The 20,134-nt window shown below is 38.2% G+C and overlaps 1 protein-coding gene and 1 pseudogene across 2 annotated transcripts in view; both read left to right on the forward strand.

Annotated features, from left to right (window-relative positions):
• The window catches only part of LOC308503395 (interferon-induced very large GTPase 1-like), a gene marked incomplete at both ends in the record, with an annotated part of 24,479 nt that extends 15,681 nt beyond the window's left edge, over positions 1-8,798 (forward strand). Inside the window, 6 exon segments of the mRNA XM_081062701.1 lie at positions 8,072-8,141; positions 8,145-8,279; positions 8,283-8,318; positions 8,322-8,565; positions 8,568-8,620; positions 8,622-8,798. Of these exon segments, the coding sequence (XP_080918827.1) occupies positions 8,072-8,141; positions 8,145-8,279; positions 8,283-8,318; positions 8,322-8,565; positions 8,568-8,620; positions 8,622-8,798 (715 nt within the window).
• Positions 123-12,526, forward strand: LOC308503396 (interferon-induced very large GTPase 1-like; annotated as a pseudogene). The gene has a single exon. The product of its transcript is annotated as an interferon-induced very large GTPase 1-like (transcript).
• Positions 12,527-20,134: the final 7,608 nt, after the last annotated feature.

Raw genomic sequence — 20,134 nt, forward strand, 5'->3', positions numbered from 1 at the left:
TTGTTGTTGATTCTTTGGGGTTTTCTACATAGACAATCATGTCATCTATAAAGAAAGACAGTTTTATTTCTTCCTTCCCACTCTCTATATATTTTGTTTCCTTTTCTTTTCTTTATCCACTAGCTCAGATTTCCAGCAGGATATTGAGTAGGAGTGGTGAGAGGGCAGATCCTAGCCTGTTTCTGATTTCAGAAGGAAAGCTTATAGTTTCCCACCATTAAGTATGATGGTAGGTGTAGGGCTTTGTAAATGTTCTTTATCAAGATGAGGAATTATCCCTCTATTCCTATTTTGTGCTGAGAGTTTTCATAATGAATCGGTGTTGAATTCTGTCAAATGGTTTTTCTCCATCTATTGATATAATCAGGATATTTCTTCTTAGTCTGTTGTAATGTAATGCTTTGCTTTTTGAATGTTGAACCAGCTTTGCATACTTGGTAAGCTGTCTTTTACGAAATTGATCTATTTCATCAAAGTTGTGAGCATACAGTTCTTTATAGACCTCCTTTCATATCCTCTTAATGTCTAAAGGATCAAAATTCATAACCCATATTTTATTTCTGCTATTAGTAATTTGTGTCGTCTCTCCTTTTTCTTAGCCTAGCTTATCAGTTTTGTTGGTATTTTCAAAGAACCAGTTTTTGGCTTCATTGACAATCTCGATTGATTTTCTATTTTCAATTTCATTGATTTCTGCTTCAATTTTCATTATTTCTTTTCTCCTGCTTATTTGGATTTAATTTTCTCTTCATTTCCCATAGTGGAAGATTAGCTTTTTGATTTCATATCTTTAGTCTTTTCTAATATATTCATTCAATGTTATAAATTTCCCTCCAAGCACTGCTTTCACTGTATTCCACAAATTTTGATAAGTTGTATAATCAAGCATTGTTATTATTTCATTTTTCCTCTGTTAGTTTGGCAGTTGTACCTTCTTTGACTCTTCTCTTTGCATATTATACTAGACATTGTAACATGTACGCTTGACTTAACAAAACATATCAAAATGAACTGAATCTTTGACCCTCCTCCCAAATACTGCAAGAACCTGGGGGCACTTTAAATCAATTTGGCCATGCATTCCAACTTGAATGCAAGGGAGAGCTTGTGAGGGATGAAAAAGAAGTGAGATTGAAGAGAGATTTAAATGGGTAAATTAAAAAGACATGGTAAACTATATTTATAGTTTAAACTATATTTATAGGGAGAAGAAAGATGAGTAGGATGCCCACTGGTTGGAAGTATGGTAGTACCATGCAGTAGGATAGGAATTACAGGAAGAGGGAAGACCTGAATACTGTGAAGTTGAGATACATGAAATCTCATATCTGCTGGCAAAGGACGTGTCCTGAACGCAGTGGGGGGTTGGGAGGAAGCATGACAATGATAAAACATTGAATCCAAGAGTATTTTTGGTTTTATATACACAGGTTAGCATGACATCAGTATACAGACAATTGTTCATAATACATACACAGTTCATAACACATTCACAGTTACCACAACATAAAGATGATGTTAACCAGGGCAGGTGAAGAATAAGAAGGGAGGGACAGGCATAAACCAGTTTAAAAGTGCATTGTATTTATTTATTTTTAATGAGTTATAATATATAACATTGTGTAGTTTAAGTATCTACAACATGTTGATCTGATACATTTACATATTGCAACATTATTACCACCACAAAGTCAGCTAACACCTCTATCATGTCACATAAGTTTTTCTTTTTGTGGTGGGAACAATTAAGATCAAGTCTCTTAGCACCATTAAAGTTTATAATACAGTATTTTTTTATAATTACCATGCTAAGCATTAGATGTCCAGGACATACTTATCTACTGGTTACAAGTTTGTACCTTTAAAAAACATCTACCAAATTACCCCACCTGCCAACCCCTGCTAATCATTATTCTATGCTCTCATTTTACAAGTTTGGCTTTTTCAGATTATACATATATGTGGTATCATACAGTATTTGTCTTTCTCTGTCTGACTTATCTCACTTAGCATAATGCTCTGAAGGGCCATCTCTGTTGTCACAAATGGCAGGATTTCCCTCTTATCCATGGCTGAGTAATATTCCTCTGTGTGTGTGTGTGTGTGTGTGTGTGTGTAATCTTGGCTATTGTGGAAAATGCTGCAATAAACAAGGGAGTGCATACCTCTCTTCGATATCCCATTTTCACTTTCTTTAGATGTATACCCAGTAGTGGAATTGCTGGGTCATATGGTAGGTCTATTTTGAATTTTTGGAGGAACCTTCATGCTCTTTTCCATAGTGGCCCAATCAATTTATATTCCCACCAACAGTACACAACAGTTCCCTTTTCTCGACATCTTTGTCAGCACTTGTTATCTCTTGTCTCCTTGATAATAGTCATTCTAACAGCTGTGAGGTGACATCTCATTATGGTTTCATCTGCATTCCCATTCTAATTACTGATGTTGAGCATCTTTTCATGTACCTGTTGGGCATTTGGATGCCTTCTTTGGAAACATGTCTATTTAAAATCATTGTAATGAACAATGTCAAAGAGTTCCTTTCCTGTGTTTACTTCTAGTTTTATAGCATCAGGTCTTATGTTTAAGGCTTTCAACAATTTAATTTTTGTGAGTGGTGTGAGATAAAGGCACAATTTCATTTTTCTGTATGTGGTTATCCAGTTTTCCCAACATTATTTATTGAAGAGACTATCCTTTCCCCATTGAGTGTTCTTGGCTCCTATGTCAAATATTAGTTGAACATATATACAGAAATTTATTCCTTGGTTCTCTCTTCTGTTTCCTTGGTCTGTGTGTCTATTTTTTTTTACCCATACCATATTGTTTTAATTCCTATAGCTTTGTAGTAGAGTTTCAAATTAGGAATTGTGATGCCTCTGGCTTTGTTCTTTCTCAGAATTGCTTTGGCTATTTGGAATCTTTTATGGTTCCACACAAATTATTCTGTTTTTTCTATTTCTGTGAAAAAAATCATTAAAATTATAAGGATTGTATTGAATCCATAGATGGATTTGGGTGGTATGGACATTTTAACAATATTAATTCTTCTCATCTATGAACATGGATGTCTTTCCATTTGTTTATGTCTTCTTCAATTTCTTTCATCAACGTCTTATCATTTTTATTGTACAGATCTTTCATTTCTTGGTTTAATTTATTCGTAAGTATTGTTTTTCATGCTATTGTGAATGGAATAGTTTTACTTTTTTCAGATGTTTCATTGTTAATGTATGAAAACACAATCAATTTCTGTATGCTGATTTTATGGCCAGCACCTTTACTGAATTTATTGATTGGTTCCAACAGTTTTGTTGGTTAGTCTTTAGGATTATTTATATATAAAATTATATTGCCTGCAATAATAATTTTACTCTTTCCATCCCATTTAGATGTCTTTTATTTTTTCTTGCCTAATTGCTATAGCTAAAGCTTCCAGTATTATGTTGAATAAGAGTGGTTAGGGTGGGCAGTACCATCTTATTCCTGACCTTAGAGGAAAAGCTTTCAATTTTTCACCATTTCAATAAATGATCTCTAAGTTTGTTAGATATGGCCTTCATTATGCTGAGGTGTATTCCTTCTACACCCAGTTTGTTTAGGGTTTTTATCATGAAAGAATGTTGTAGTTTGTCACGTGATTTTTTGGCCTCTATTGTGATGATCGTGTGATTTTTATCTTTCACTCTATTAAGGTGAAGTCTTATAAACTTTTTAAATTTTATTTTTCATTTCCACTTGACATACAATATTATACTAGTTTCAGGTGTACAAATATTGACTAGAGATTTATACATCTTACAAAATGTTCAAAGAGCATACTGTTTTCTTCCAGGGGTTTTATGATTTCAGGTCTTGCATTCCAGTCTTTAATTCATTTTGAGTTTATTTTGTATATGGTGTTAAAAAGTGGTCTAGTTTCACTTTTTTACATGTATCTGTCCATTTTTATAGGACAATTTATTGCAAAGATTGTTTTTACCCCGCTGTATATTCTTGCCTTTTTTGTAAAACATTAGTTGACCATATACGCATGGGTTCATTTCTGGGCTATCTGTCCCATAGAAATGAGTTTGTTTTTATGTCTGTAACACGCTATTTTGATTAGCCTCATAATATAGTTTGATATCAGGTAGCATGATACCTACAACTCTGTTCTTCTTTCTCTATATAGCTTCAGCGATTCAGGGTCTTTTGTGGTTCCATATAAATTTTAGGATTATTTTTTTCTAGTTCTATGAAAAATGTCATTGGTATTTTGATACAGATTAAAATGAATCTACAGATTGTTTAGGATAGTATGGGCATTTTAATGACGTTGCTTCTTTCTCTCCATGAGCACAGTATAGCCTCCTATTTATTTGTATCTTCAATTTTTTTTCAATGTATTACAGTTTTCTGAGTACAGTTCATTCACCTCCTTGGTATTTTATTCTTTTTGATGCTTTTGTAAAGGAGATTTTACTAATTTCTCTCATGGATAGTTCATTATTAGTGTATAAAAATGCAAATGATTTCTGAATATTAATTTCATATCATGCTACTTTACTGAATTCATTTATAAGTTCTAATGGTTTTTTGGTGGAATCGAGAGGGTTCTTTATATATAGTGTCACATCGTCTTTATTTTTTTTAATTAAAGTTTATTGGAGTGACAATGGTTAGTAAAATTACATAGATTTCAGGTGTAGAATTCTGTAATACATCATCTATAATCACATTGTGTGTTCACCACCCAGTGTCAGTTCTCCTTCCATCACCATAAAACATCATCTGTAAATAATGACAGTTTTACCTCTCCTTTCCTATTCATCTGCACTTTTTTTCCTTGACTGATTTCTGTGACTAGGACTTTCAATACTATGTTGAATAAAAGTGATGAAAGCAAACGTCTTTGTCTTGTTCTTGATCTTAAGAACACTTTTATCTTTTCCTTGTTAAGTATGATGTTAGCTATTGTTTGTTGTATATGGCTTTTATTATGTTGAGGTATGTTCCTTCTATCCCACTTTGTTCAGCGTTTCTATCATGAATAAATGTTGGATTTTGTCAAATCCTTTTTCTGCATCTATTGATATCATCATATGATTTTTATCCTTCATTTTGTTTATTTTGTCTATGTGCTGCAGCACGTGAATTGATCTGCTGATTTTGAACCAACCTTGCATCCCAAGAATAAATTCCACTTTACCCTGGTGTATGATCTTTTCAATATATTGCTGAAATCAGTTTGGTAATATTCTGTTGAGGATCATCAGGGATATTGGCCTATAATTTTCTTTTTTTGTAATGTCGTTATGTGTTTTAGGTATCCAGGTAATATGCTGGCCTTGTAAAATGACTTTGGGAACCTTCCCTCCTCTTCAATTTTCTGGAATACTTTGAGAAGAATAGATATTAATTATTCTTTGAAAGTTTGGTAAAATTCACCTATGAAGCCATCCAGTCCAGGACTTTTGTTTGTTAGAAATTTCTTGATTTATGGTTGAATTTCCTTAGTGGTGATCAGTTTGTTCACATTTTCTGTTTCTTCCTGATTCAGTCTTGGGAGACTATATATTTCAAGGAATGTATCCATTTCTTCCAGGTTGTCCCATTTGTTAGCATATGGGACAATTGTTCACAATTGTTCACAGTATTTTGCTTTGTGGTTATCATGAGGCTAACATAAAAAACCTCATAGATTAAATAGTTTATAAACTAAAACCAACTTAACTTTGATCATCTACAAAAGCTCCACCCTTTTTTCCCCACCCTTTGTATTATTAATGTCATAATATACCACTTTATATATCATGTATTTATTAACTATTATAGTAACTATAGTTATTTTTCGTATTCTTTTCCTTTAACATTTCTAGTATAGTTAAGTGGTTAACATACCACCCATTCACAGAATTAGCTTCCTAAATATTTATCTTTACCAGTGTGTTGTACAGTTTCAAATGTTTTCATGTCGGTGATTAGCATCTTTTCATTTCAGCTTAAAGAACTCCTTTCAGTACTTCTTGCAAGGCAGGTCTAGTGGTGATGAACTCCCTCACCTTTTGTTCGTCTGGGCAAGTCTTTATTTCTCCTTACTCTTTATTACTCTATCTTCCGTTTGCTCTACTCTAATAAAGATGCTCTATAATGCATTTTCCATTTCATTCATTAAAATTTTCAATTGCAACATGAAATCTATTTCTTTAGTAAATATCTTATTTTGTTCACATATTTTTGCCTGGTTTTGTTAAATTCTCTTTCTGAGTTTTCCTGTTGCATGTTGAATTTCTTAAAAATAGATATTTTGAATTCATTGTCAGTCAGGTCACATAAGTCCATGTCTTTAAGCTGGGTTATGGCAGAATTGTTATCTTTTGGCAATGACATATTTCATTGATTTTTCAAGGCCTTGTAGTCTTGCATTGTTGCTTTTGCATTTGAGGTAGCAGATACATCCTTAAATGTTTACTAGTTGCCTTCAGATTGGTTATTCTATTTATTGGTGCTATTATATCTGGGTTTCATCTGCCTTTGTATGGGTACACCTGCTCTACTTCTTGCACTCTCTTGTGGTAGAGTTCTTAAGCTTTTATATCTTCTCTAGATCTTACAACTCACTAGTCTGGCTACTGGAAACTTCTCTTTTGTTTTCCAGAAGGTGGCACTATAGCTCAAGTGTGTGGTTTTACACCTACACACAGATCCTAGTGTGTTTTTCTGGTAAAATTACATTCACTATAATAGCTCTCATTGCTGAACTCAGGAGCATACACAACGGGCCAGCCACAGGGTGGGTAGAGCTATGGGTTTAGCACTCGGGGTGTTAGGGGTGCCTGCAGACCCAGTGGGGAGATTTTCAGGTGAGGTTCTCTCAGAGGGACACAGGAGGCCTTCCTGCTACAGTCCTGAACAAGATCAGGAGAAACCTTGTTCCTTTCATGCCCTTTAATATTCTTATGTGCCTCTTTCCTGTCTCTTCATTACCCCAAGTCATGGAGGACCTGCCACAATACACTAGGAGCTGCTGGAAAGCAATGTGTTTCTCTCCATGTCCCACAGAACTGGGGTAGCCAGGTACTCACTCACCACTCTCCTTTTTCCCCACTGGAAAGATCACCACCACAAGAAAGTTTAGCCTATGTAATGTCACCAAACTCACGGTAGAATCACCTCTTGGGAAGACTGGACTGCTGAAAATTTTCTTGCATCTGTGGATATCTGCCCAGGTCAGCACTCTACAGTTTTTTGTTCCAACTACTGCAAGACGGTTGGGGCTGGTTTTCTGGCTCTGCTGCTTCCACAGCCCATACTGAGCTCTTCTACCTATTACTAGATGGGTGGGTGAGACTCCTTTAACATCCCTTGGCACATGGTGCTAGATTCCACAATTGCCACAGAGGCACTTTTGTTTGTGGATGTGTGTATAATTAGTTGTTTTAAAGGGGGATAAAAAGGAGGAAGATCTCCCACCATGATGCTGACATCTAGAAGTACATTTTAAAGGAGAATAAAGTAAATAAATATCATGAGAGGGCCTAAGAAGGAGTGACAGAGAGACAGGAAGAAAACCATTCAACACAGGTTTCACAGAAACTAACTGAGGAGTGATAACAGAGTACCACTCTGTTATTAAAATAAACATCAGGGGGTGGGATGACTGGTTAGCTCAGTTGGATAGAGCATGGTGCTGATAACACCAAGGTTGCTGGTTCGATCCCCGCATGGGTCACTGGGAGATGCACCCTCCTTAAAGAGTCAACTATGCCAGTGTAGCATGAAACCAATATATAACCAATGACCATGGCTGTTTCCTAATAAAATTTAAAAACAAATAATAAATAAATAAAAATAAACATCAAACTATCAAACTCATGCATATTTTCAAATGGCAATCCTCATCATATTGCTATCCATGCAATTGATTCTATGTAATAGGAAGGGCAAAAGCCCAGTTTCTTAAGTTGCAACTCATCATGGCAACTAAAAAGGCAGTCCATGTTCACAACACCCACAAAGATGTCTCACACACACACACACACACACACACACACACACATACACACACAGTAGAATCTGTGAATAGTTATATAAGGAGCAGCTACACTGGCTTTGGAGTGAAAGTCGCTGCAGGTGTGAATGTGTCAGACTCTCATTAAAACACATCCTCCCAAATCACAACCTGCCAAAATCTTCAAATCAAAGTCCAACTATCTGTGGCCCACACAGGTGGCCCACCAGAAGCAAACAACTTGTCCCAGTGGAAAGCTGGCCTAGTTGCCAGTAATCAAACCTAGTGTGTCATTGACCTGGGACTTCAGCTCGTGCCCATTTGAGACATCACCCTCTCCAGTCACAAAAGGGATTTTAAAGACCCTCTTCAGGTACCTAACTTGCTGACAAATAGCTACAGTACACTAACCGACCTCGCTGCCCAGATCCAAGATGGAGAAGAATTATTGAGTGTTGGGAAGGAGGCTAGGGTTTTCCTAGAGGAAGTGAAATCCTGGGAGGTATCTGATCCAGAAAAGCAGCTTAAAAGGCTGATAAATTTCATGCAAATATTGAGTCAAACAATGAAAACGCTTGGGTTAACGTATGCCTCACAGATGAGGGTCTGCAGAATTTTCTGATTAAAAACTGTTAACTTTTGCAAAAAGTCTTCCATTTACAAAACCAAATTTATTAAATCTCAGATACAAAGCCTTTTGGATCTGCAAATCTACAGTGACAAACTTTCCTCCGGTTCATTCCATCACGCAGTGGATCTTCCAGCCAGAGTCAGAGCGAGAGCAAATCAATGTCTGAATTAAAATCTTAACTGACCTCAGGGAAGTGAAGGCCAAATCTGAGTCTGCAGAAACGGTGGAAGAAGCTCAAAGAAAGGCCACTTATGAGATGAGCTTGTCTCTTGGCTGCTTCTTGAATTACCTCCAAGAAACAGAGCAGCCAGACACACAGCTCTTAACATTGCAGCTGGTGCAGGATATCATGTGGTAAACGATACTTTTCAGTATCTCCTGGGCTGTGATGAGATAGACTTCCTACTGAATGAAATGCAAACAGCCCAAGGAAATACCAGGAGCTCAAAACGATTAGCACTTACACGGCTCAGGCATTCCTGGTACTCATATCATACAGCTACTGTTGGAATCACAGCTGTGACTCCAGAGGGGAAAACACAATGCTTGGCTTTAATAAGATGCCACATGGGCCAATCTTTGTCTTAAGAAATTGTATACGTCCTCACCAAACGTGAAGCATATCATGATGGGGAAAACCTAGAGAAAGACTTGAGGTTGCTCATTGGGAATTATGGGAATTATGAAGCCATCATCTCTTCACGGCAAATGGATAAGGTTAGAAAAAATTTGCAAAGCATCTTCCATGAAAAGAAACAGCCCCATGAACCACATGATAATGAAAACAGCAAATGGGAAGTCATAGAAGATGGAGCCCTCCGAGAATTATTCCAGCGTTTAAGCCTAGAAGGTCACTACCCAAAAAGGATTAGCAGAGCTAACTTCCATCTGATCTACAAGGCTTCTGTGTACAACAGCCAGCCCAGCTCTGAACGGGAGCTTCACTTCTATTTCCTGCAGAAGCTACTGATGCTGGATTATGGGCTGCGACACCTGGTCTTCAGAGATGACGGAAACACACAAAATGAAGCCTATCCAAGTGACTTGAATTAGGAAATGAGACTTTTGGTCCATATGAAGACTTGTCTGAAGACACTGAGGCTCCTGCTAATCCTTCAGCCACTAATCGTAGGCCCCATATTCATCCCATGGATATTCAGATGGAAATTCTTCACTGTGCAGACGATTTTGCCAGACAATATATTTTGACCAAACTTGCCATTTGTCAGTTTGCCCTCCCCTTTCTCATACCTAATCCATGCCGTTCTGAAATTGAATTCTCTCTCTGGTCTACTCCATCAAATTAGAAGGAGCAGGCATGAACCCAGGAAATCACCAAAGGGAACAATTACAAAAATAAGTAGATGTGTCATGTCTCTACCCCCATTGTGTCCTTTATTAAAGTTGGAAATGGCATCTCTGCTTCCAAATCTTAGATCACGAACCATCTCCTCAGTAAATGTAAACATGATATCTTTTTTCACTGACACTGCAAAGGGAGCAGCAAAGACTGTCTCTTGATAGGGGGTGTGGTGGAAGTATGCTGGTTTTGTCCTGGGGGGCAAGATGACGACAGATTTGAGAACTGGTTGACCTTCACCAATCTTCATGGAGATGCAAAGGAACAGGAGAAGCAACTCACCTTCCTGCAGGAGGTCTCTTCTCTCATTGTTGACCTCATGTCAACTTCAGATGAAAATAAAGAAAACCGGAAAATTGTCCGTGACCTGAGTCAGTCACAAAGACCTCTGATCTGCTTGCTTGATAACAAAGAAAAAAACATGGCTAATAATTCTAACCAGAAAGTGATCATTGGGATCAGGAACAGAAATGAGGCAGAATTAACAGAGGAGCTCGCTACTGCAATCAGACGTTTGGTACAGCTCTCAGACACTGCTCTGAGCATAGAGGACTGTTCCCAGATTGTTCGCAAGCAAGGATTCTTTATTGATGAAGACCAGAGAGATTGCAAGGAAGCCAAAGAAAAGGCAAAGATCCTAATGGCCCTACTGAAAGAAATGGAGATATCTCAGGTGAAGGAAAACTTACTACGCCTTTCAGGGACAACTGTGGCACCTTTGATGTAAAAAGGACAAAGAACTCTATCACCTCAGAGAAAAGGGGAATCAGAGCATTGAACAACACAAATGAGAAACTGAAAAAGTAAAAGAGAGAATACGATGCCAACAGTTGACCAGAGCCTTTCTCTCAATGATTTAATGCGCTCTGTCCTTGAAATTCTCCAAACACATTCAGAAACTCACACCACACTCTACTTTTTGCAAGGGCTGAGTATGTTTTTGGACAACCTGACTGCAGGACACTTGGAAAAACTGAATGAAGAGAAATAGTCTGTGTATTTACTGATACAAACAGAAAAGCAAAAGGCACCAAATATCAACAACCGGAAACATTGGCAAAATAGGATAGAATCTATTTCCATACAGATTAGTGACTGTACCTTGGGAATTCAGCAACTTCTCAGAGAAGTTGGCCAGATCTTTGAAGCTCTGGAAGAAACTTCTTCCACAAGAGATATCCTTTTTCTCTCCCTTCCACGATTGTTGCAGATCTAATGATATCTGTTGTTCCCATTGAGCTGATGGGAGGATTTAGAGGCTTCCTATGTGCCTCTAAAGTGGGTGACAGGTCTTTTTGACAAGCTCTCTGAGAAACTTGGAAACAAATGGCTGTTCTCTCTGTCCTTGGCCTGCAGAGCTCAGGGAAGTCCACCCTGCTGAATGCACTTTTTGGGCTGCAGTTCACTTTCAGAGCTGGGACGTGTATCTGGGGGCCTACATGCAACTCCTGAAGGTGGAGAAGACATTTTCAGAGGAACTTGGTTTTGATTTTGTGCTTGTTGTGCATACAGAAGGGCTTTGTGCCCCAGAACAGAACAACAAATCGAACAATCATGACAATGAGTTGGCAACCTTTGTCATTGGACTTGGAAGCTTGACTCTGATCAATATTTTTGGGGAAAATCCATCAGAAATGCAAGATATTCTCCAAATCGTTGTCCAAGCCTTTTTGAGGATGAAGCAAGTAAAAATCTCCCCAAGTTGCCTCTGTGTCCATCAGAATGTGGGAGAAGTTACAGCTAAAGACCAAACTATGGAAGGACGAAGGCACTTAGAGCAGAGACTAGATGAAATGGCAGCAACAGCGGCTGAGCAGAACAGTGCTCAAATGTTACTCGCTTTAGTGATGTCATTAAATTTGATGTCAATACTCATGTCTACTACTTTGCTCACCTCTGAGATGGCAATCCCCCAATGGCCCCTCCCAATCCTCGCTACAGCCACAACGTCCAGGAACTGAAAACTAGAATTCTTATGACTGCCAAACAGGAATCCAGGGGGAGCATCATGAAGATATCAGATGTAAAATCATGAGTTCAAGATCTATGGAGAGCCTTGGTGAATGAGAACTTTATTTTCAGTTTCAGGAACACCCGAGAAGTCATGGCTATGAGCAAATTGGAAACCGTGTATAACAGCTGGACGTGGGAGCTGAGGAGCCATGTGCTGGGCTTACAGAACCAGCTGATCAACCAGATTCACAATGGAAAAATCTAGACACTCAGAACAAGCACACTTGAGGCTCCAGTTGCAGAAAAATATGAAGCCATCAAGCAAGAACTTGAAAAATATTTTAATGAAGATCCAAAGAGAGAAATACTGATTCAGTGGAAAGCAAATTTTGAAAATAAGCTAACGATCCTTAAAGAGGCACTTATTTTAGAAAGCCGAAGAAAGGTTGAGAGAGTTATTAATTATAAAAAGAGTCAGGAAAGACTAGATAATGAAAAGTCATGTTATGAAAAGGAATTATTGGAGAAATGCCAAAAATCGGCTTTAACTATAAAGGACAAGAAATTGAGTGAGGAAGTTATATAAGAAATTCAATCAAGTTTGGGAAAGGGAGGGTCTATGCTGTGTCCTCAACTCTTCCTCCAGCCACAGAGCCTAACATTAATGTGGATTCTGAAGACATCTGTTGAAATATTTTAAAAAAGAGAGAGACATGGTGAACCTACTGAAGAAAAATTCTGGAAAACCATGTCAAATCAATTATGATGAACATGTCAAGGTGAGCAAGAAATATTTCGTCATTACCAGGCAATTAGAAGAACATGATAAAGAGTCCTTTGAGCAGACCACTGAGCACATTATTTCATGATTTACCGAAACTATTAAAAATACTGAAAGGCAAACAACATGATTACAATCCAAGTTATTTCCATGAAATCCTAAAAAATAATAGAAGAGGAGGTGAAATCATCCCCCACTGAGGAAAGATACACATTTACAAGTAAATATAAAATTGATTTATCTTTGTGCTTATTCTGAAGAGCAGCAGAGTATTTTAAGGAGATGCATGGGGCATTCAAAAGAGCAAATGATCCTGTAAACTATCTGGAAAGCAAGAAAGATGATTTTTTCATGAGTTTTAAGATCTCTTGTCAAGGAGCAACCTCAATCAAAACATTTGTGGATTTTCTGTGGCACAAACTCACTCCTGCTGTCTATACCACCGTATGGGAAATAATGGCCCCTTAAATTGCTAGAGTCATGCGATCTATCTTCCCTGCATACAATGGAAACAGAACTAATCTGGAGAAACACATTCTTATCTCTCTGGCAGAAAAAGAAATTTCAATGATTACTAGGAGTACCTTCATAATTCAGAATCCTTTTTTAGGAATTATATTCAAAACCATATTGAAAGATGTTGCTCATACAAAGGCAGTGAAACAATGAAAACTTTTTAAAAAATATGTTTAGGTGACATCAAGAATCCCATCCTCTCAGCTATTCATGAATCCATAGAAATAGCTAAAGATAAAAGCAGCACTGTGTCTGGGTGGTTGAATTTGTTCTGTGATCACCTGGAAAGTAACTTGATCTTTCCACAAAAAGATTTGATAAGAATTGAACACTAGAAGATAAAAGATATTGGGTTTCTCAAAGAAGCCATGACTGAAGCTTTGGATCCAGCAATGAAGACAGTAGAACAGAAGTGTTTGAGTATGCCTGTAGAAGAAATTGTTCCTGAAATCCAGAAAATGCTCTATGAACATCTCTGTGGCTGCTAGTGTCCTTTCTACGGAGCAATTTGTACAAACACAATCCCCACACATGACGGAAACCACAGTGTTCCCTTTCACGGTCCTAAGGCTATCAATGAGTGGTGATATCATGGAACAGAAGAGTTGACCAATGAATACTGTACTAGTTTGGTAGCAAGTAATCTTTCATTTTGTTTGCTGGATGACCGCACACTCCCATATAAGAACTATAGACAGGCAGGAGGGCACTATTCCACATGGAGCATCACCCCAGACTCATCTACCCAGTCCTACTGGAAAAGGTTAGTCTGTCATTTCAGATCAAACCTAGAAAAAAAATATGAGAAAAAATTTTTAGGTAGAGGTAAAATCCCTGGTCAGTGGTTCAAAATCACAAAGCAGGATGTGCTTGATGACTTGATAAAACAGTAATACTCAAGGACCACAAGAGTACGAGAATGTGAACAAAAGAATTGTAGTACCTGAACAATCCTAAGATACCTCCTCACAACGTGAACCTTCATTATTTCCATTTTTCAAATGAAATATCTAAAAATAAATCAATTAACATTGCAAGAGTAGATTTCATGTTGGAACGGCTTCATTTTTCTTTGTCTCAATTCCTTCTGGTTTAAAAACAGGTTATTAGAATACATTAACATATAATAAAAATAAAATCCATTTAAAATGTCTACTTCATACTTTAAACTGTTATTCAGACTGTTTTATTTTAAGTTATATACAGTCTCATAGAGGAAAATAAAAATCATTGCAGCCTGCTTATAAATTTCTGTAGATTAAACATGTGTCTATGTCAAAACAATATACAGTTCTTCGCTGGAAGCTATAAATTGACTTTCTTTTTTAAGTGCATTTTTTTCACCCTCTGTAATTGTGTACTAACCCTGGAATGAAAAAACATTCATGGAATTTCATGCTTCCCAAGCATAGTGATATTTAGACATATTCTGTTCTAGGAAAGAACACAAGAGACTTAACCACGATACAGCCTGCATCAATTCAGAAAACATTATCAAGCAAATGTGGAAAATAGATATCAAATAACTGTTTTTTCTCATTTAACCATCACCTTTTTCTTCCCTGGCATCTTGGCAGTTCCCTGTGCCTGTTTTAAAAAAATATATAGTTCACAAGTGTTGTCACACAGCAGCCTAGCAGACTGTCCCCCCATGTCTTTCCTTGTGGAAAGAAAAGTCTGTGAGACTGCCTTTTTGGGACGTTACTTATCTCAATGTTTTACACCTCATGTCTCTCTGTCTGGTCCCCAAAAGATGGTTTGCAGCCAATGACGAGCAAGATTCCCCACGGGGGAACAACTCAAGCCAGGCAGAATGGAGTGGGGATCCCCAATTAGCTGCCTTAGAAGATCCCGGAAGGAGCCTTGCCTCCCCTTCCCCACTGCCTGGGAAAAGCCATTGCTGACTCTGGCTTTCCTCTCTTACCTGATTGTGAGAGAAGTCATGGGCAATAAAGGGCAATAAAGATCAGCTCTCTCCACTTATCTCAACAGAACTGTTACAAGGTAAGAGACTTGCCCCCCAGAGAAGTACATATCTCATCTAAGTCATCACAAGACTTTCTGCTCCGGCTGCTTGGGGACAAAGATAATTGGTTTGATTCACTTTTGTGAAAAGAGGTATAAGATTCACAGACCATGGAATAGATAATGCTAATGCCTTATGTGAATATCAATAAAAGCCACCAGTCGGCTTGATTCTGGGCTTCAGTCTTCCATGACTGCAAGGCCCCCTGGCCTTCTGAGATTTAACTGCATCAAGTCTGTTTCTTTGTTTTTTAAAAAACTTAACCTAAAGCCGCCCCTTTTCCTTCCCTCACTGCCCATGTTGCGCTGGACGCAACACACAAGCATTTGGGTATTCTGAGCTTAGTGTTTTGTACAAATCAAAGAAGGACTAGCTTCTGAACAGATTTATGACCAGGTGAAGGGGCCATTTTAATCATGGCTACAGACAAGGTTTGATTTCATTATGCCATTGATGATTTTGAAAACTATTCTTTCAAGAATAAAATATCAGAGTATACAGTTGTTAGGTTCTAATATTTCTATAGAAATTCTTTTATGTATTAAAATGTAAAGAAATGCTTATCTCCAAAACAATCACCTTGTGACTTTTCATACTATTTGAGTTTTAGGAACATGTTCAGAATGAAAATGAAAAACACTCTGAAGACACCAAGAACCTGAAAGGGAACTGAAATCACCATTCTGCAATCCTACACCTTCTGAAATAATGACTTATGCTAGGTTCTCAAAGCTGACGATCTAAAGGAATCCTGATACCAAGAAGAAAATTTCTTCATGCTGGACACAAGGGCATCCATTAGCTTCTATTTACAGGCACACTCTCTACCCCTCCATGGCCAGTGAAAACAGACAATCCATGGAACAGCAGTCCAAACTTGGATCTTCAGAGCTGGGAAACAGGAGTGCTGATTCTGTTATCTTTGTACCCTCAAAGGACTTCAAGCATTCTCCCAGTTTAAGGTCAAATGACCCATGTCTGCAGAAGAAATCCTGGAACAGAAAAATTATAAAGGAAACAAGTGTTCTTTAACAGTATGGTTTCCATTTTGTTCTCTGGAAAATTGTCTCAGTAAGAGTTGAAAGCGTTAGGTAGAATTTAGGAAATGGAGGAGGAGGAGGAGAGGGGGAGGGGGTCCATAGTGCCTATAGGAAAAGCCCGTAAATAGCTTTGATTTACTGCCTCTAGCCAGATATCTGTTTTCACAACAACAGATGACAAGAGGTAGCCTGGAGCAAGATAAGGATCTCAGTCAACAGAGCTCCACCTGTCTTAGGAGGTCACACCCTCCATGGAAGATCATGTACAACCTTTTCCCCACCAAATCAATATGTAACTCCCTCACCCCATCCAGAAAACTATAAATCCTCTGGACAAGGCCTAGCTCTTTCTCTCTCTCTGGCTCTCTTGCCCTCTTGCAAGCGCACTCTGTGTGTGTGTGTGTGTGTGTGTGTGTGTGTGTCTCTCTCTCTCTCTCTCTCTCTCTCTCTCTCTCTCTCTCTCTCTCTGGCCCTCTTGCCATCTTGCCGGCATTCTCTCTCCCCCCCACCCCACTCCACCCCACCCTCCACCCCACCCCACCCTACCCTGCCCTCCTACTCTCTTGCCTCGCATGCGCAATCTCTCCTTACACCCCACCACCTTACACCTCACCTAGGCCCTGTTCTCTCCCCCAGGAACAGATAACTAATACCAGCGGCCTAAGCCCCTCTCTCCCACCTCGGCTACAGGAGTTCTCTTCCCTGAGATCATATAACTAATAAAACCTGATTACATACTAATTAGCTTCCTGACCTTTGATTCTTCACTGCACCGGCAAGAACCGAGACCTCTGTAAAACAGGACCTCCTAATATGATCATGTCGAAATGGTGACACAAATAGAACCCTGGAGAGCAGGGTGCCTGTCTCTCACATCACTGCACCTTGAAAACTGCAATATTCAGTTAACACTTGCTGAATGCTTTTTGTACAAGTTTAATGAATCCATAATATCTTTAATTAAGAAGTATCATAGATCATATATTACCTTTGATTTCTAAGCCAAAATTGTTATGTAGAAATAAAAAAATACCTTTGATAAATTCCTCAGGCATTTAAGCAGTGTGATTACTGAAGAAGATTCAGAAGCTGTGCTCAAGACATAAAAAAATGGGAAAGAAGTAAATTGGGATAGAAAGAAGATAACTATATAGGAATGGGGTTTTCTGTGATAGTAGTGGAGAAACTAAAGCTGCTATCAGGTGGGGTCAGGATTAAGGGGATTATAGTGCCATTGGATTAGGGTCACTGAGGGAGGAACCCTCAGGACCAATGGAGTTGGGGAAATGGAGACAGTAAGGATGAGAATCACATGATCAGAAAGAGTAGGAGACACTGGGCCCAGGTGTAGGTACAGGATTAGAAGTGGCCAGAGTTGTGAGGTCAGTAGAGATAGGACACACATGGAATGAGTCTCTCAGAGTCATTGAAAGTGGGGAACATAGAAATACAGGAATTGGGGGTCATCACATCAGTAAATATAGGGAATTTCCAGAGTAAGTTAAGCAACAGATAGCAAGTGCAATAGGAATGGAGGAGTCACAAGGCCTGTAGGAATGGAGTTAGGAGGGTGATGGATTCTAAAGCATGATCAAATCATACGAATAAGATGTGAGGTTCTTAAATGAACATGAAAATTTGCACTGAGTTTTGAAGTGGTCTCTCTCTCTTTCTCTCTCAGAGAGAACATATAAATATGAGAAAGCCTAGGAAATGGGGTGTGTTATAAATTAAATGTTTGAGTCTCCCCCAAATTCACACCTATACTCACAATGTGTGAGTATGTGTGAGTATGTGTGAAACCCTAACTCACAATGTGATTGAGAGAGGGGGAAAGCCTTGGGAGACAATTAGGGTATGATGGGTTCATGAGGGCAGGGCCCTCATTAATGGATGAGTGACCTTATAAGAAAAGACACAAGAGAGATTTCTCTCTCTCTCTCTCCACATGCATGAACCAAGGAAAGGCATGAGCATACAGCAGGACAGCAGCTATCTGCAAGACGGGAAGAGAGTCCTCAGCAGGAACCTAATCAGCCAGCACCTTGATCTTATATGCTCCAGAATTTTCAGAAATAAATTTCTGTAATCTAAGAACCCCAGTCTATGGTTTTACATTATGGCAACCGGAGCTGACTACAACAGCGTATGTCTAAAAATTGACCCCCATAAGTTTTGGCATGCTCTTCCTTTGAACTATAGCAAAAGGCATATGAAATATACAATTCATTCCCCTTTCCCTCAAAATTATAATTCACTTTAATCATTCTAACCCTTTACTAAGGTCTGAAACAACCATTCAGCCCTTTATGGTAGTGCTGTGGTGCATGAGTGGACAAGGCTGTGAAGGAAAGTGTGTGTACTGTCACTGACACTATCAGTGATAATTACCAACACTGCTATCTTCATAGTAGTGATGCCAGTGAGAACTTGGGTATGTTATTTAACTTCTCTGAGCTCAAGTGCCCTATCTGTAAGATAGTAGTACATTTCTCATGCTATTGTTGGAAAGAATAAATAAATTGTTATGGAGAAAGCATTTAGTACAGTGCCATACACAGAATAAGTATTCTCAAGTTATTACAATGTTATACTACCTCCACCAAGTTCCTTATTCCTTTGCTTTTGAGTAACATTTTATTACAACCATATGGGTAACTTGAGATAGTCTCATCTGGGCTTCAATGGCAGGAATATTCAACAATGACTCCTTGGGAAATCACAGTTGAGGTCACACTAAGTTCTAAATAAATGTGATTTTAACTTATACCTCAAATACATCTCAAAATATTGATGTCCTTTGGTACTTTATCGGTAGTTACACATATTTCAAACAGTAATCAACCAGACAAAGGTGTAGAGAAGTCACTGTCACAATTCTTCAGCAGTATGGAAGATAATATGTCTTATGTTACCCGGAGTATTTGCATGTGAATCTGTAAGACATAGATTCACATGCAAGTGATTTGCTAGAAAAATTATCCCAGTAGAAATTAAAAAGGAGAACCAAGAAGGGGGAAGTAATTTAAAATAAGGGAATAAATTAGTAGGGACATATCAACTCTTCAGAGTTATGGAATGCCAGCTTGCACTTGAAGTGAAGAACACACGCTCAGAAGTTAGACCGGTTGGTTTTGCATAAAGTGTCCACCATTTACTAGCTGTATGTCCTTGTGTGAATTACTCAACCTGTCTCTGCTTCACCTTTTACCTCTAAAAACTGGTGCCACCTCATAGATCTGTGTGGACAACTTGAGATAATATATACACCTGGCACAGAGTATGTGTTCCAATAATGTTGGGTGGTAGTAGTAATAGTAGCAGCAGCAAGAGCAGAAAAAGTCATGTTAATAGAAGAAACACTAGTAATTATTAACATTATTATTATTGCTATTATATTGAAATATAGTTTGCCTGAACCCCATCTTCAATTATAAGCTCCTGAAGAAGAGCATCCAAGTCTTTTTTGTCTCCATATTCTCAGCATATAGAATGGTATTTACCCCAATGTAGATGATGAATACTGGATGTTAAATACAATTGACAGGACAAACTTACTAGATATTGGAGGTGGAAGTGGTGACATTTAGAAGGAACAGAATGAATATCAAAGATGGTTCTGATATTTCCAACAGTTAATGCAGATAACATTAACTAAATGCAGGTCACCAATGGCCTCTATTTTTCTAAATCCAATATTTTATTCTCAGTCATCTTACTTGCTATACCAGCATCATTTTATCACTCTTTTCCTCCATGAAATACTTTCTTCACTTGAATTTGAGGACATTGCACTCTTGCTTTTCCTCCTACATCACTCTGCTTTACTGG

The sequence above is a fragment of the Rhinolophus hipposideros genome (assembly GCF_964194185.1).
Source record: "Rhinolophus hipposideros genome assembly, chromosome: 10".
Classification (NCBI taxonomy): Eukaryota; Metazoa; Chordata; class Mammalia; order Chiroptera; family Rhinolophidae; genus Rhinolophus; species Rhinolophus hipposideros.